General features: G+C 40.0%; 1 protein-coding gene across 3 annotated transcripts in view; it reads right to left on the bottom strand.

Annotated features, from left to right (window-relative positions):
* Nucleotides 1–7116: 7116 nt before the first annotated feature.
* The window catches only part of ano3 (anoctamin 3), a 167725-nt gene continuing 155671 nt past the window's right edge, over nucleotides 7117–19170 (bottom strand). For all 3 annotated transcript variants that reach the window (XM_067437075.1, XM_067437077.1, XM_067437076.1), the window contains 6 exons: nucleotides 15510–15655; nucleotides 13153–13305; nucleotides 12752–12899; nucleotides 10828–10914; nucleotides 10604–10709; nucleotides 7117–8697 (listed from right to left, as the gene is read on the bottom strand). In XM_067437075.1, the coding sequence (XP_067293176.1) occupies nucleotides 8515–8697; nucleotides 10604–10709; nucleotides 10828–10914; nucleotides 12752–12899; nucleotides 13153–13305; nucleotides 15510–15655 (823 nt within the window). In that variant the 3' untranslated portion in view covers nucleotides 7117–8514. The remainder of the gene's footprint in view (nucleotides 8698–10603; nucleotides 10710–10827; nucleotides 10915–12751; nucleotides 12900–13152; nucleotides 13306–15509; nucleotides 15656–19170) is intronic.

The raw sequence follows: 19170 nt of genomic DNA on the forward strand, positions 1-19170 counted from the left end.
CCTCAGCCATGAATCGCATGTACAGGGATCAATAATAGGTACACTGTCAAAAAAAATGTTGGTTTTTGTTGGTTTAACTTAAAAAAGTAAGTAACCTGGTTGCCTTAAAAATTTGAGTTTATTGAAAATACAAATTTGAGTTGATACAATGAAGGAAATTTGTTTAATAAATAGAAACTCAAAATATTATTGTATCTGAACCACATAAAAAATGTGATAAATCATGAAAACAGCACAATTTGGCATGTTTCACTGCGTCATCAGAAATAAAGCACACACTGTAACAAATTATTTAGAAAAAAAGTTACCTGGTTGCCTTAAAATTTTGAGTTCATTGAAATTAAATTTTTGAGTTACTACAATGACAATTTTTTGAGATTTGACAACCTTTTTTAAAATATTATTATAAGATTTTGTAAGCATATTGGGTAATTGTTTCTGATGACGCAGTGTAACATGCCAAATTGTGCTATTTTCATGATTTATCAATTTTTTTTATGTGGTTCAGATACAAAAATATTTTGAGTTTCAATTTATTAAACAAATTTCCTTCATTGTATCAACTCAAATTTTTAATTTCAATAAACTCAAATTTTTAAGGCAACCAGGTTACTTACTTTTTTAAGTTAAACCAAAAAAAAAATCAACCAACATTTTTTACAGTGCACAATTACCCAATATGCTTACAAAATCTTTTAATAATCTTTTAATAAAGGTTGTCGAATCTCAAAATTTTAATTTCAATGTAACTTTTTTTCTAAATAATTTTTTACAGTGTACGAACAGATTGCACAACAGTTCATTTTGCTCGTGTTTCATAATGAGGCCCATTGGCTTTGCATAACTGTCATTTGAACATTATTCATATGCATTATGTAATGTAAACAGTGACATTTTTACAGCAAAATAGCATCCATCTCATTACTAGTAACAATTACATTGCTTTGAAATTAGACTAATGATTAATGTTGCAGGAATCAAGTAATAGTTAGAACCAAATTCCATGTTAAGCATTGACTATGATTGTTTAAGTACATGCTGTTGCTCAATACTTCTACACATTTTTATTGTTTCATGTGCTTTTGACAGGCATTTTCAATGAAGACATTTTACACACTACCAAGCGTGTTTGATAAACCCTGAATATATTTGTTGTCCAATAGCCTGTAAAAAATGTTTAACGAGATCACCACACCCCCATTAACAGCTGATCATTCACGATGATGAACCACTACATGTACAGATCTCAGATCAGTCTTCTCTGGTTTAAGCAGATATAGGCCATGCACACTTCACAGTAAAAAGTGCACAAATACACAAGGGTTTGTCAAGAGCCCTAGATGGGCTGGGCTCATAAACCAGGTCATGCATAGATTACAGTACACCAAGAAAATGGCGTGTTACAGTAAAGACTACTTCCTTTTTTAGATCAGCAGCCTCACATTTCCATTCTACCGACAGGTCCTGCTCAGCGTCCATAACATACAAAGCATCAAAACGAACATGAGTTTTCTAATACAACAATAATCTCAACTGGTCTTGTCGGGACCTAAATGTTGACCCTAAAATTGTTCCAAAGTAGACCAGGGACTAGTTTTTAGATTAGTTTTTCACATAGATTTTTATTTATTTCAAATGTGATTCCTAAATAGAGAGAACAGGAAATACTAACACTCCTAAAGTGTTTTCATGAAATTAAACTTTAATTTAAGTATCTACGACGCAAGAACACAATTTAAGTTTCTTTTTTTGTGTCTGTGCATACTATACCCATATGGGGTCTGTACCCATGCAAATAGAAAGTGCAAAAATATATACCTAAAAAATCAATACTTGATTCAAGCTAAGAAAATATGATACAGAGTTCCCATTTGCAAACACTCAAAGGGCCTGAGGAGGACAGATGCACTGACTGTGTTCGAAAGGAAATACTTGTGTACTTCTTGAATACTTCCTGCTTATAGTATACACTGTAAAGTGCCTGATATTTTTAAGTATGTTAAAGAAAGCACATTATGCAGTGATAAATGTTTTGAACAGTAGTGTTACATAGTGGTCACATGGCCTCATTACATTGCATGTAATTTAAATGAACTCTGTGGTATAAGTTATCTAAAATAAAATAAAAATGTGCTATTGATGAGAACGGTAGAATCAGGGTTCATGTCACTTTCAGTGCATTTGTCACACTGAAATTTAAGGTCAAGTTGAGCGCACACAGCTCTATACTGGACATTTTATCACGTCGCAAGTCATAATCCATGCATACACAAAATGAACACTTCACACAGTTTTTAAAAACTGCAGAAATAGTATGAGTAGTAGGGTAGTATGCCATTTCGAACATAGCCATTGCGTTGGGTTTCGAAAAACTGAATGAGATGCATGCTGGGAGCACTCACTTCATCAGCGTTACAAAACTCTCTTTCTTTCACACACATGCACACACACAATTATAAACGCACATATTTAAACGTGCACACATACATGCCAAATGAAAACACAACATTTTAAAGTTTTACAAAGAAATTAAACAAACAAGCAAAATGTCTTCCATGTCCATTGTCCCAGAGTTAATTCTATCATCACATCTGCTTTATGCTCAAACTGTATGAATGATGTTTTATTTTTACAGTAGACTATGTTTGGGTGGAATATTAAATTACTGCTTAAACCGTTTATGAATATAGCATACTATTTTTTAAATAGTATGTAAAACAGCTTCCATTATGCAAGGATAAATGTTTCATGGTATGCTACATTGTGGCTACATAACTCAAGTAATATCTAGTAGCATCAGGTAATATCTTAGAAATAATCTTGGTAAATCTGCGATTTGACTCCGTTTTTGGAATTCCAGAATGATTTAATAATCATCACATTACTTCTAGTTTATCAATCAAACTGGGAAAAAGTAGTGCTGCATGATGACAGGTCATTTTGTAGGTCAAAACCTGGAAATGAGTTTATGATTATGATTTTAGCACTTCTGATTCCATTATTCTGAAGTCAGTGGGTTTTTGTGTGTGTGTGTTTTTTTTTTGAACGGGCTTTTGGTTAAATGCCTGAAATAAGGTGTGTGGTTAACAATATCAAGATTGTTTTATTTTACCACATAAAATACACAAGTTTTACTCCACTTGTGATTTTAGCGTTTTTACTTTAAAAGTTAGTTGCTAACGTGGCCAAATGGGACTATGGAGGTTGTCAGGGACATACACGTCATCAAGGTGAACAGGTAAACGCATCTACTCAATAGTTGAGAAGGGTATAGCTTCAGCCTGGAGATCTCCAAATGGGGGTGGGAACTCAAAATAGGGTGGGGCTTCTTCCCATTGACAGACAGGAGCATTACACGCATGTGTGGACCCTCCCAAATCCAGTTCAGTGCACAAACTCTACCCCACAGCCATTTGTAAAGATTGCATTGGTCATGTCAATCACAGTGATGAGTTCCTACAATGCTATGCTACAGAAAATTATAACCGATAAACCTTCCCTACATCCTCATCTTAAACAGTGAAATTGACTGCAAGGCAGGATTTGAGCTAAATAGTGTGCGTAAGCAAGCAGTCGAGCCCGAGGAACTGTGGGAACGGGACAAGAGAGATAATGAGCACCAGCTGCGCTGCACCGGTCTCATGTCTCACGGAGGAGCTCGGATGCGTAAAAGAAGAAGAGATGACAGTGAAGGATGAGCGAGGACCAGGTCTGGAATTTATGTGTTGTTTGGTTTATGTTTTATTATGTGTGTGCGGCAGTTGTCCATGAGGAGGCTGCCATTTTTCCTTCTTATCCTTCTTCCCATAACAATGAACTTTGTTACATTGGTGTCGAAACCCTAATGGGACATTCTGAGGGGGATCAGAATGTGCTGAGGAGTTCAGGCAGCACAAAAGAAAGAAGACCACAGATGGCTGCCCGATGCGGTGGTGCTGGAGCGATGGGAGACCCGGTGGGACGGAGGAGGTTTCCGAGCTCCTGGGTTGAGGAGGGGTGGCTGCTGTCCAAGAGGGAGTGGAGGGGTGGAGCAGGGGACGGGGCACTTGCTGCTGGCTGCCCTCAGCTGGAAGAGCCACCGCCGGCCACCAGGGGGCGGAGGAGGATCAAGCCATCACACAGAGGTCCAGTACCATCGCATGACACCGGCCTCTTGGTTGTAAGAATGACCCAGCGAGAGAGTGTCCGGGCACTGGACCAAGAACCAAGTCGTCTGTGAGGAGGCTGCTGTTTTTACATTCAGTTTTTTTTTTTTTTTTAGTATTTGAACATTCACCAGTTCCTTCCTTCTTCTTCCCATAACAGCAAACTTTGTTATAGCATTCAAAAGAAAATGGCAGTTCAGGAGATAAGCAGTTAATAATATCCGTAACATTCCAACCGGACCTCACAGAACATTGGCACATTTTTAGTCGCACCCAGCGTCACTACCATGCAAATCCAATGCCCCTATTGGTTAGAACACAGCGATAAAGTCTAATTTTTCCACACCTGCACTGGGATAGCTCGCAGGGGATTCACGCTTATATCATTGAGCAGAGATTCAAACTGTGGTCCGAATGCCACTGGCCTCGAGTTCTGGGATCCTCTCTCATGGAGCATATTTATATAGGCATATTTTACAACGTTTTGTTCTAATATCAACTAGAAACAGTTTTTAATTTACTAACATTTATTTTGAAATGTAAGTCAATAACAATTGGATGAAGTCAGAGCCAATAGCGAAAGTCTTTGCACTTGAAGGTTCTGCTTACTTTTGGACTTCACTTTTGGAGTTCACGCCCCATTTTGGAGAGCTCCGGTCTGCAGTTATACCTACTTGCACTAGTCCACTTTCACAGCCTGGTTGTGTTTATGATCACAATCTTGCAAACAATTAACTAAATAGGGATTTAAGAAAATATTAATTAAGACAGAAAGAGTTTAAGAAGCTTATGGTGGTAACACTCAAGACATGCAACCATTTATAGCCTACATTTAGCTTTTTAATTCTGGAGATTGTATTTAGGCATTCCAATGAATAAAAGCTGTTCATTTGAGAAGATTAGCATGATGAACAAAACATGTAAGAATCATTAACTTTTGTTAGTCGTGTAACTTGTTCCCTTTTGAAAGGTATGCACTAGGTATGAGACCGGTAAGGAGGCTTGACTCTCCTGGGGGATGATAGTTTCGTGCTTGCACTCAGCGGTTCGGGTCCCGCGGTCGCCATTGCGGTGAGACGGGATTAAGCGTGAGGTTGCAGGCAGAACATTGACGAGGCAAACAGGAAGTGTACTTTTTTGGCTTCTTTTGTTGGCTCAAAAAATACTTTTGTCCTATGCATGTATCTAATTCTAAGAAAGTAGAGACAGAATAGTGTAGTAATTATTATTATTATTATATAGACATTATGGAAAACATTTCTAACTGTACATAATGAATAGTGGGTCTGAGTTGTTAGGCTTTGTGAAGCCTCCTTGGTAAGCTGTTCTGAGCGCTGCACACCAGTTGGCCTCCTCTCACTTTAGAGAGCTCAGCCGGGCACTAGTGTCAAGTTGTTAGGCTCTCTGTAAGCCTCTTCATTTAAAGCTTTCACAGAAGATTGAGGTTGAGGCCTAAACTTCTAAGAGCTCTGCCTGGGCAACTGTATCAAGTTGTTAGGCGATCTGCGCGCCTCCTTGATGGCTGTTTTTAGCGTTGGGCATACTAGGCCTCCTCTCGCTTTAGATAGCCGTTATGCTGAGGCTTCCGTTCTTAGTTCATTCTCACTACACTGAATATTCAACAATGTCACTGATATGGAAGCTTCAGCTTAAGTTCTGCCAGGAAGACTTAATCACTTCGTCACTTATTAACCTAATCTCTATCCAATCACGTCTTCATATTTTCTGTATAAAGGTCGTACTTACACATGTTCGCAGATGCCGATGCAACAATAACCTCCATCCTCCCCACCACCACCAGGATGGTTCCGTCCATACCTCCAAAGGGGGGTATATCCAAAATTATTATATTGTTTTAATGATGGATTGTAGAGGTGCAGGTAGAGCTTCACAAGTCACAAAAAACGGGACACGCAGAAGTCTGCAAAGAGCCTCCGCCCACACCCTCCGATGACCCTTGGCTGATGCACCTAAACTGGAGTGTTTTGCTAGGCCTCTTCCCGCTATAGAGTTATCCTGCTGAGGCTTCTGCTCCCCAGAGCTCTGCCTGGATGGCAGTTCTGCGTTGTTAGGCACTAGGCGAGTGTCCTTGGAAGCTGTCCTGAGTGGGGAACATTGTAGACCTTTTCCCACTTCGAGTCATCATGCCGAGGCCTCCGTCCAGAGCTCGACCAGGCAGTGGTACTGAGTTGTTAGCCTCCCTCTGAGCCTCCTTGATTTCTGGCTGTATATGGAGTGTTGTTAAGCCTCCTCTTGCTATAGAGTTGCTTTGTAGAGGCTTCCGCTCCTCAGAGCTCTGCTTGGATATCAATATCAAGTATTCTTCTCACTCTATGTGATCCTATTTAGTAATCTGTCCTAGGTGCCGGACGTAGTTAGTTCTCCTCTCGATTTAGAGAGTTGTCATGCTGAGGCCTCCACTCCATGACACAGTGGACACATGGTTACATGCATAACCTGAGAAGTTTTCTGCAGAAATCCAAAGCCAATGGAAAAAAAATCCCATTGGCTTTTTGTTGAACCAGGGTGAAGCTAACTTCTGGGTTGGACTACAAAATACATCATCACTGCAGCACTCTATGGTATTGCAAGTTATGTCAAAAACATTGCATTGTGGGAAACCGCATTTAACTTAGCACACTCTAGATGTGTGCTGAACACTTTTGGACTCAGAACATTTACAGTACATTCATGCAGTACAGAGATGCAATTCCATGAGCTAAGGTAGGTGGGCACATGGGCTGATGGAACCATAAACACACAAAATACATCACAGCCGAGCAAGAAATGTAGGCATCGGAACACACACACACACACACACACACACACACACACACACACACACACACACACACACACACACACACACACACACACACACACACACACACACACACACACACACACACACACACACACACACACACACACACACACACACACACACACACACTACAAAACCAGGCACATGGACAAGGACATAGTATTTTATATAATAATGAAAAACAAAGAAACAACATGCAATTAAAAAAAGAACATGCGTGTTATTTATATCACCATTTTGCCAAAGTTGGCCATTTGCCTTGACAAAATGACATTGTATTGAAAGACAGATCTGCATATCTTTTTGAAGGCGATGTAGTACATAAAAACTGTTCAATTGCATAAACAAACTGATTTTTATTTGGTAATTTTTTACCAGAAACCACTTTTGTAACAAGAATCACAATGTGAGATGCTGGCAAGCGAAGAGAGAGGGCGTATTCGGTAAATATGTTCATAAGTAAACGTCGTCACATTGCCTGGCACCAGGTAGAGATCTGCTTCACAGCGGGATGATAGCTGCCACGCACAGACAGAGACGCAGACTAGTAGACAAGCAGAGAACAGGAACTCCAAAAGCCCTTCTTCTGCATAGTAAACAATCCAACCGCACAAGCGCTCCATTCAGAACTATGATAGGACACAGATGAAAGAGCAGCGTCACCGTAGGCCATGCTGGGAAGGATGCGTGTTCAACGAATATTATCATAGTTATTTCCCACCTCCACACTGGAGTTTACTGTGTGTCAGAGAACACTTTAATCCATTGATTTCAAAGTTGACGATCCGGCACATGGACATAGCGAGGGTTAGCAAAAGTGAAACTCCTTCATGTGACCTTCACCTTGAACTCTTGCAGCAGTTTACTCAGGAACAGACCTTTCTTTGACCATTACGAAGGCAGACGGATCCAGTTGTGCTTGCGCAAATCCAATTAGTTGCATTTCCTCCTGGTCCAAAATTAATTCAACTCTTTCCACCCTCTCAAAACGGATCTTTCACAATTCTATCCACAAAACATCATCAGGGTTGTCTCAGATATAGTGGTTCTCAAACTTTTAAATGTGGCAAGACTTCTGTTTAGTTTTTGTCATAACTACTTTTAGCTAATATACCTAAACTAGCCAATTGTTTTTTGAAGTAGCCAATCATTACAGTTTGAGAACTGGTGCTGTAGTGAGTAAAAACAGGATGATTGGAGGTCTCAGGCAGGGGTCAAGTGTCGAAGAACCTCTTTGGTGCGGAGACCTCTTTGGTCTCCTGGCTCTAAAGGCCCACCTGGAGATCAGGTTTTGACCTCAAACACTGAATCCGCTCCCTGGTTTATCACAGCAATGAAAATCTGAAATGGGCAGCCCATGCATGGAGTCAATAAAGCTAGCCATCCAAGGCAGCAGAACGGTCGTACATGAATGTCTGTGTTCACATATGTGCTGCAGTTGCGCGAAGACATTTGTTTACCACTCTCAGGCATTTATGTGCTTTTGTGGGTATGGTATGTGATTCTCCAGTGGGCATTTTTCTGTGTATTTATGGGCAGGCACGGCTAAGGCCACTCATGGTGATAACGTTTGCCATTCTTTTTCCGCTCTTTCTGCAGGTGCTCCAGTTCCGCCTCATACACCATCTCCTGCATTAGGTATTTCTCCCTGCGCATGCGATCACACAGGTCTTTAGGCATGTCTGGAATCATGTGGGCTATGAAGGTCTTAATTCCAAACACAAGGTGCTATGGAGAATACAACAGACAATAAAAAATGCATACACATTAAATAATATAATTTTGCAGTCTATTGTAAGTCATTGAAGTTTTTTTTTTTTTTTTTGCTGATTATTTTAAGAATACTGTATATTTGGACATACACTCTCAAAAATAAATAAAATAAATAAATCCATCACTGGGGTGATACCCTTAAGGATTAATTTTTGTACCTCTAAGTCAGGGGTAGGCAAGTTCGGTCCTAGAGAGTTGATTTCCTGCAGAGTTTAGCTCCAACCCTACTTATCCACCACAGTATAAAACTCATGGCTCCCAGCGTGCAATGCAGCATTAAGTATGTCACTATTGTTGAGATTCATATGCTCATTCTTGATATCTGTGTGCGTCTAAACTTTTTTTCTCCCTAGAATGCATTTAAAATCTAAATTCAGAATGTCTAATCTGTGGCAATAAAGAATTGTTGGTGAATATTATTTATTTATATTTTTTTGTCAGTGATGAGTTTAGTCAAATTTTTTCTTCATAACATTTTAAGTTTATGGCTTTTTGTTTTATTTGAACAGATTATGTTTTGTTAACACTGTAAAATAAAATAAAATAAAAACACAGATTCACATTAAAAGCCAGGAACTGTCAAACTGGCCAAGTAAAGGAAACACTGATCACCATGATGGTGACCAAACATTTTCAATAAAACATTAACATCTAAACCTGTTAAGTCTCAATAAGAGATGTTTTTCAGGGTTAGAGCCAAACTCAGCAGGACAGCGACTCACTAGGACTGAACTTGCCTACTCCTGCTCTAAGTGGAGGAAAACTGTGGTATAATTGTACTCTAAGGACCAATTGTGTACAGTTATACGTTTTGTTCCTCAAGTAACAAAATTGTTCCTCCACTGTACCTTTTTTTCTGAGAGTTTTTTTTCTAATCATTTGACAATTTTTTTCCAACAATAAAACATTCGGGGAGTTCTTGGCCAACAGTCAAAGGTCTGGCTATGTGAGATTAGCTACTTTTGGTGCTTTTCCACTGCATGGTACAGCTCATTTTTGGGGTGGTTTCCACTGTGTACGGTACCTGGTACTTTTTGTAGTACCACATCGGTTGAGGTTCCAAGTGAGCCATACTGATACTAAAATGTGACTTGTAAACACTGCAGATCACTGATTAGTCATAGAAAATCATCACTACATCAGCTGCATGCAACTTGAAAAAATAAATGGCTGTATATCGTGGTCAGAAAATAGGGTGACGGTGCCACTTTAACGATCAGTGTATAATCCCACCCACTTTGAAGCGGTACTAAACTGCAGTGGAAAAGCAAACCGAGCCAAAGGAAAGCGAGCCGAGCCAAGCTGAGTCGTTCAATGCAGCAGAAAAGCACCATTTGCGTATCTAGTTCCTCTTGACCTACTTTGAAAACGGGGCTTGAATTGAGGTGTGTTAAGAGCACGCTAAAGAACACGCCATGAGGTTTATTTACACAGCTATTACGTACCAGTTGGCCTACATTTACACTCACCATCCTAAACCTCATTCCCATTCGGGTCACGGCACCACGTCAACTGGTTCCTCGCAGGCCACTCTAAGAGGGGCCTGAACCAGCGATAGTCAGCATGAGACTAAGGCGTGGGTTTAGTCTTTTTGCAGGATTTGTGGATTTGCAGCCTGTAGTGTCAGTCACCTTCTGAGTGCAGGGTGAGAGAGGTTTACCTGCACAGCTCTCTTGTACCAGATGGACATTGTATTGTACTAAATTTATCAAAGGGCAGCTTTACTTTAACTTACCTACTTAAAATTATGAATATATTTTAGCTTTGCAAGCTAACGTTTCAGAGTAGCTTCCTCAAAACTACACTGTGAATACTATAAAACTACCCAAATAATATTGTAAAAACGTGAAGTAGCACTCACCTCAAAGACGATGATGAAGGCAAGTCTGGCAGCCAAAACATGCCAAAACTGCAAGGTGAAATCATAGGGTTCAAGACTCCACGGAGGAGCTCTGTAATCCCGATATCTAAAGAATAACAGAATAATCCCGAAATCAGGGGAATAACATAATTTGACCTCCAGAAAGAGACAAAAAACCAAATGAATACTGTGTAACCACAACTGTAGCCTTGGTGTTGCAGTACCTGCAGTACTGATTTTGGAAAGTTCCGTTCTTTAATTCACCCATGTCAAAAACAGACAAGCTGTTGTTCAAGTATCCTCTTAGACATCTGTGTAAAGACAGACAAGACACAAATAAAAAGCATTAGCAATGCAAAGCTTCATTTAAGGGTTTTGAATGCAACCTATTATCTATAATAATCAAGATAAATTATTTTTGTATGTCTAAATACAGTCAGTACAATCAACTCTATGCAGATAATTTCCATAAAAAACTGTGATGCACTGTGTATTCTGACACCATCTTCTTGAACAATCTGAGCTTCAGCAGCTCGTCTGTTTGATCGGACCACACGGGCCAGCCTTTGCTCCACACGTGCATCAATGAGCCTTGGCCGCCCATGACCCTGTGGCCGGTTCTTCACTGTTCCTTCCTTGGAGCACTTTTGATAGATACTGACCACTGCAGACCGGGAACAGCCCACAAGAGCTGCAGTTTTGGAGATACTCTGACCCTTGACAAACTCGCTCAAATCCTTACGCTTGCCCATTTTTTCCTGCTTCTAAAACATCAACTTTGAGGACAAAATGTTGTAATATATATATATACCAATACTAATACCATCCTAATACTGTGTTTGACCCCCTTTCACCTTCAGAACTGCCTTAATTCTACATGGCATTGATTCAACAAGGTGCTAAAAGCATTCTTTAGAAATGTTGGCCCATATTGATAGGATAGCATCTTGCAGTTGATGGAGATTTGTGGGATGCATATCCAGGGCACGAAGCTCCCGTTCCACCACATCCCAAAGATGCTCTATTGGGTTGAGATCTGGTGACTGTGGGGGCCATTTTAGGCATGATGGATCCATGGTCTCATTCTGTGCCAAATTCTTACTCCACATCTGAATGTCTCAACAAATCGAGACTCATCAGACCAGGCAACTTTTTTCCAGTCTTCAACTGTCCAATTTTGGTGAACCAATTCTCGTGCAAATTGTAGCCTCTTTTTCCTATTTGTAGAGGAGATGAGTGGTACCCGGTGGGGTCTTCTGCTGTTTTAGCCCATCCGCCTCAAGGTTGTGCGTGTTGTGGCTTCACAAATGCTTTGCTGCATACCTTGGTTGTAACGAGTGGTTATTTCAGTCAAAGCTGCTCTTCTATTAGCTTGAATCAGTCAGCCCATTCTCCTCTGACCTCAAGCATCAACAAGGCATTTTTGGCCACAGGACTGCTGCATACTGGATGCTTTTCCCTTTTCACACCATTCTTTGTAAACACTAGAAATGGTTGTGCATGAAAATCCCAGTAACTGAGCAAATTGTGAAATACTCAGATCGGCCCGTCTGGCACCAACAACATGCCACGCTCAAACTTGAAAAAGACGCTACAATTTGCACAAGCTCTCCAAAATTGGACAGTTGAAGACTGGAAAAATGTTGCCTGGTCTGATGAGTCTTGATTTCTGTTGAGACATTCAGATGGTAGAGTCAGAATTTGGCGTAATCATAATGAGATCATGGATCCATCATTCCTTGTTACCACTGTGCAGGCTGGTGGTGGTGGTGTAATGGTGTGGGGGATGTTTTCTTGGCACACTTTAGGCCCATTAGTGCCAATTGGGCATTGTTTAAATGCCACGGCCAACCTGAGCATTGTTTCTGACCATGTCCATCCCTTTATGATCACCATGTACCCATCCTCTGATGGCTACTCCCAGCAGGATAATGCACCATGTCAAAGTTCGAATCAGTTCATATTGGTTTCTTGAACATGCCAATGAGTTGACTGTACTAAAATGCCACGTAGAATTAAGGCAGCTCTAACGGCGAAAGGGGGTCAAACACAGTATTAGTATGGTGTTCCTAATAATCCTTTAGGATAACACATTGTTTTGTTTTAGCCCTGTAATTGTTGCTTGCAGCTATTTTTAAGTCTTCTTACTTCTCGTGCCGGTAACCCTTGTCCACACAGGGCCCATATTTGAATGCGTAGACGAAGCGAGGGATGTAATCTGAAGTGATGGCAATGACGAAGGCGTTTGTTATGACAGCCACAACTCCAATTCCCTCCAGGATTCCATGCCAGATACCTAATTAAACAAAAAAACAAACAAACAAGATATCAAAACTACTAATCTATCAAAACATTGAAATATACCAGGACAGATAATAATCTGTAAAATAATCTGCTATATTAAGGTATGGGATATTAAGCATGAACTTATTCTTTATAATGTAATTACTGGTGCTAACCATCTCAATATACAAAATATTAAATGTAATTACAACAAATAACTCTTGGTTTTCTTATGTTTAGGGCTAATTGAGGTGAAAAGGGCTGACCGATGTCAGTAGCGCGGGCAGGCATGGGTCTTCTCCACTGTGTGACAAACTTGTAGGCGTCTAATCGGATCTCAATGATGTTGTTGAGCAGAGCCAGTAGAGGAGCCAGAGGAAATGCCGCCACAAAGATTGTAGTGAAACCAAACTGCAGAACTGTACAGAAAAAAGATGAAACATACAGCCCATCTGCACAACAAGCAAATGATTTCCCAATCTAGAACACTCTCATTATAATCAAGCGTTTACCCTTTTGTGGAGAAGCCAGTCTAAAAATTGCTTACTTGGACAGAAAGATACTTTATGCAAATGCAGAAACACTGACACAACTGCTTGGAAAATGCATTGCAGGAATGCAGGCCTGTTAAAAATACTTAAAGAAGACCTATTATGCAAAATTCATAAGGTGTTTAAACACATATGTGTGTCCACAGTGTGTGAGAACAACCAGCCTATAATGGTAAAAATCCAATCACTCATTCGTTTTTTTTTTAAATTCTCATCAAAAGTAGTCTCTTCAAATGACCCCGCACCCCTCATTGTTTTACGTGTGTTTTCACTGATGCTGCCCACGCGTGCTATCAGTAAATACAAGTTTCCTAGTTAAAAATTCACATGAAAATCCTTTAAAATCATCCACTTGATTGCTACATGCTTGTAATCACGACTTCAGAAGTGGGAATCATGAGATTTCTGATACCATGTGATGGCACCAGGAGACCAGAGATAAGTTGATATTTTTGTCCCGCCATGCTCATTATCTGCGTAATTCATAAACACGCATTTATTATGAAAGATGGCTGAACAGTGCAACTGACAGCCTCTGACTTTTACTGTGCGTGATATTGTCCTGTTTTGTTGTTGCCGGTAGAGCCCTGCATTTCAGCCTGAACGCGACGGCCCTGACTTATTTACGCCAGGTCATACCTCAGACGTGGGCCAGGCTTTTTTAGGCTTCTCCTTCGTTTTATATTTTAGACATTCATTAATTAAAAGAAATAATGAGAAGTGCTGCACTGGTGGAAACAACTTGAGACCATGATACTGCGACTGTCAAGACTAGTTTGCTCAAAAACACATAATCATCTTCATTAAAGCTAATGAGACTAAATGAGCTCACCAGTACTTAGGTCACTCTTTCTCATATTGCGGTTTTTGATCTTGAAATGAGCTGATGATGATGAATAAAATGCAGCTCATTTCTGTTGCTTTCATTGATGTGAACTTTGTGGGAATTGAAGATCAGATTTATATTAATTTTGCAGGAGAGGTGCTAGGTGAGACAATTCAATTTCCTTCTTTATTTAGATTGTGTAGCACGTTTCATTTGCATGCACCATTGCAAGCAACATCAGCCTGCCTCAACTTGTCATCGTGATAGTAAAGGTTTAAACTAACTTTGTAAGAAGCTTGATGTGTTTGTGTTTTATATTTATGGATTATATTATAGGCGAGTACCAGTCAAGTGGTGGTTTGAGAGGCTAAAGCGTTGGGTTAACTCACTGTCGGCTAGGGCCTGGATTTGAGGCAAGTGCAGGACTCTAGTTGCCAGTCTCCTGGAGCACGAGCTCTTGAAGCTCCGCCCTCTTCTTGAAAGGGGGTTGGGAGCACCAGTTAATTTGCATTTAAAACAGAACACAAAAACAGTGTGTTCCCTTTCAGTCGGTCACTACCACGTACGTCTCCGTTCCCTCCTTCAGGGAACGAGGGTTACATACGTAACCGAGACGTTCCCTTTCAGTCGGTCACTACGACGTACGTCTCCGTTCCCTCCTTCAGGGAACGAGGGTTACATACGTAACCGAGACGTTCCCTTTCAGTCGGTCACTACGACGTACGTCTCCGTTCCCTCCTTCAGGGAACGAGGGTTACATACGTAACCGATACGTTCCCTTTCAGTCGGTCACTACAACGTACGTCTCCGTTCCCTCCTTCAGGGAACGAGGATTACATACGTAACCGAGACGTTCCCTTTCAGTCGGTCGTACGTCATGACCGACGAATTGGGATCCCAGTTCGTCGGTCATGACGTAGGTCTCCGTTCCCGAGGGTTACATACGTAACCAAGAAGTCCCCCCCCCCCCCCCCCCAAAAAAAAAAAGTGGCAATTTTAACAAAAGTGGGGTATTTTGAGCTAAAACATACATCTTGTAAATAGGGTCCCCTTAAACATTCTAGGTTCTAGTGTGTACTGTAATTGTAACAAGCCTTAGTCCTCAAATGGACAATAAAGTCAACCATCTGTTCCATTAAACCAGGTGTGTTATCATTAATTTGAACTAACTTCTGCCTATTTTAAAATTGCAACACATTACAAAACATTTTAAATCTCACAATAAGTGTTGGTTGTCAGAACTCACCCATTTCCAGGTACTCGTCCACCAGGCCGTGTGCGTTCATGGGCTGCAGGTTCCAGTCTCGATCCCACTGCGGAAGCTCTTCGTTACTGTTGTTCTGCTCACCTGCTCGTTTCATCTTACGTCGAGACCACCAGTTTTGCAAAAGTCTGGTCGATGAAAAAAACAAAAAACAAAACATAAAACAAGCATTTGATTTAATATGTGTATTATATGAAGATTGTGAAGAGTGCTTGGGGCCATAGCTAATGGGATTCCAGAAGGAGCCATTGCAATCCATTGTATTCTACATAACAAATATCCACAAAAAAAGGAATCGAGTAGTTTTAAAAGAATATACTGCAGCTGAGCCCTAATTCTATTAAAATCCAGATCTGTTAAGGACATGCAGCTGCTTTACATGTAAAACAGACTCAAATTTAAGTTTAATAGTTTGATTGAAAATGTATCTGTACTGCTATGCTGAAGTAATTCAAATGTCTTTAACTGCTATGAACTTAAGGTCCATCCGTTAGCCCAAGGACGGAATCTAACGGCCTGGTCAAAGGACTACTGCGAGTAAGTCTTTTCAGCATTTCTGTTAAAAGCACTTAATTTGATCATATCGAATTTTAAATCTGACTCCATTAATGATTTTGATCTGACTCTAATTCTATGTGACTTTGTTCAATTTGTTACGTTTGTAACTTAACTGCTGATCATAATATTAGTTGTGATTTAATTTAGATTGTTGATTTCTCTTAGTAACTCTTATCTTCAATATTCATTCCTCCATGGGACCAGGAGTTGCTCAGAGGATAAAGCTTGTGAAATTAATAATTCATTACATTACCTCACGGACGCAAATTAGCCAGTTCTGTTAAATAGAGGATTGCAGAGTGGAAAAGATAATAATAATAATAATAATATATTTATTTTGTGTAGCGCCTTTAAAAGCAGGTTTCTCAAAGCACTTTACAGACAGCATAAAAATAAAAAATAAAAACATAACAGCAAATGAATAAACACGATTTAAGTACAAGCAAATAAGCACATAAAATCAAGTTCATGTAAAAGCAATCCTAAAATAAAATGTTTTAAGAAGTGATTTAAAAGACACCAATGAATTTGCTTCCCTGATATCGGCCGGGAGTGAATTCCAGAGCTTAGGAGCATAAACAGAAAATGCTCGGTCACCCCACGTATGAAGCCGCGTCTTCGGGACAACCAAAAGACCACTCTGAGAGGAGCGCAGATTGCGACGTGGTGTGTATGGGATTAATAAATCAGTTAGATACTCAGGTGCCAGATTGTGCAGAGATTTATAAGCCAGCATAAGGATCTTAAAATCAATACGGTACCTAACAGGTAGCCAGTGCATGGACTCCAAGACCGGAGTTATATGGTCCCTGGCTCTGACCCCAGACAGTACTCTAGCCGCTGAATTTTGGAGATATTGTAATTTATCCAGTGATGATTTAGATACACCAGCTAGAAGACCGTTGCAGTAGTCAATCCGCGTAAAAACAAAAGAGTTAATCAACTTTTCAGCTACTGAAAAGGATAACATTGGACGTAACCTAGCTATGTTTCTGAGGTGATAAAATGATGTCTTAACCGTATTCTGGATAAACGGCTCAAATGACAAAGTGGCGTCAAATATGACACCCAAATTTTTTAATTTGGATTTAAGCTCCAGTGCAACGCCATCAACAGACAGAATAGGAGACCCAACCTTTCGCAGTTGATGTGGAGATCCAAGAAGCATGACTTCTGTTTTTGAGCCGTTTAGAGACAAAAAATTATTGGACATCCAACTCTGTATCTCTGAAATACAGTTAGAGAGATGCCCAACGTTTACTTGCTGACCCGGTCTTGTATGGATATAAATCTGTGTATCATCAGCATAAAAGTGATAGTTAAGGTTGAGAGATTGTAATAATTGACCAAGTGGAAAGATGTACATATTAAAGAGTAGAGGACCCAAGACTGACCCTTGTGGAACACCCGTATGAACAGAACCAACCTTGGACCTATAACCACCCATAAAAACAAATTGACTACGGTCAGTAAAATAGGACTTGAACCAGTCAAGAACAGTCTCTGACAAGCCAAATACATGTTCGAGGCGATTAAGTAGTAGGACATGGTCAATAGTGTCGAAGGCTGAACTAAGATCCAAGAGAATGAGAATGGACGTGGAGCCGGAGTCGGATGCAATTAGTAAGTCATTAGCGACTTTCACCAATGCAGTCTCAGTGCTGTGCAATTTACGGAATCCTGATTGATGCGGCTCAAATAGTTTATTTTCAATTAAGTGTTTGTTTAATTGAGCTGCAACCACACCCTCCAAGATTTTAGACAGAGATGATAGATTTGAGATTGGACGATAATTTGACAGATTTTTCACATCAGAATTTTGCTTTTTTATAACGGGAGTAACTGCAGCAGTTTTAAGTGCTGCTGGCACGTCCCCAGTTGACAAAGAGTCATTTATTATAGCAAGAACTGAGGGACATAATGCACCAAAACAGGATTTAAACAGGCTACCAGGGATGGGATCAAGTATACAAGTGGTAGCTTTCATACCAGAAACCAGGTTGCAGAGCATTTCAGGTTGTAATAAAGTAAATTTGGATAAAGGAATGCCAGAGAACCTAGGAGTGTTTACTGCTAGATCTGCCGACTGCAAAGAATGGATATTTGTGCGAATATTATAAATTTTTTCACTAAAAGATTTGAGAAACTCATTACACAGCCCATCAGATAAAGTCAGAGAACTGACCCCATCTGCTTTAAGCAGACTGTTAATTGTATGAAAGAGCTTCCTGGGATTGCTTTGATTATTATCAATAATGTTTGAGAAATAGGTAGATCTTGCAGTTTCAATGGCTACTCTGTAGTTCGACAAACAATCTTTCCATGCCTGGTGGAACACATTTAAACCAGAGTGACGCCATTTTCGCTCTAATTTCCGACACATAGCCTTTTGTCTACGCAAGTCACCATTGTACCAGGGGGCTGATTGAGCAAATGAAACATTACGTGTTTTTATGGGTGCAAAGATGTCCAAGTTGACTGTAAGGACATTATTGAATGCTGAAATTTTATCGTTAAGAGGAGCAGATGACATCCCAACTAAAGAAGAGACAATCGAGTTTGCAAAAGTAGCATGATCAATAGATTGCCATTTACGGAAAGAAATAATTCGTGAAGTCTCTCTACTAGAATGAAATGTCTCAATATTAAAAAAGATAGCTAGATGATCAGAGAGTCCAGCATCCACAACAGAGAGATTAGAAACAGATGAGTCATTTGCAATAATTAAATCTAATGTGTGTCCTTTACAGTGAGTGCGGACATTTACAAACTGAGAAAAATTAAAACAGTCCAAGAGTGATAGAAAATCCTTGGCCAAGAGACAATTTTTCTGATCAACATGCAAGTTAAAGTCACCCAGAATCAGAATTCTCTTAAATCTGACGGACAATATAGATAGAAGATCAGCAAACTCAGACAGAAAGTCCTTAGTCAGTTTAGGAGGTCGATAGATGGTGACCATGGCAGAATGGAGAGCAGAGTGAGTATCAGACACATTTAAAACTAGACTTTCAAAAGTTTTAAAAGGAGGAACGGACACAGGGTGAATCTTGTATTGCAGTTTGTAAAGAACTATAATACCACC

This window comes from Pseudorasbora parva, chromosome 25 (assembly GCF_024679245.1).
Source record: "Pseudorasbora parva isolate DD20220531a chromosome 25, ASM2467924v1, whole genome shotgun sequence".
Classification (NCBI taxonomy): Eukaryota; Metazoa; Chordata; class Actinopteri; order Cypriniformes; family Gobionidae; genus Pseudorasbora; species Pseudorasbora parva.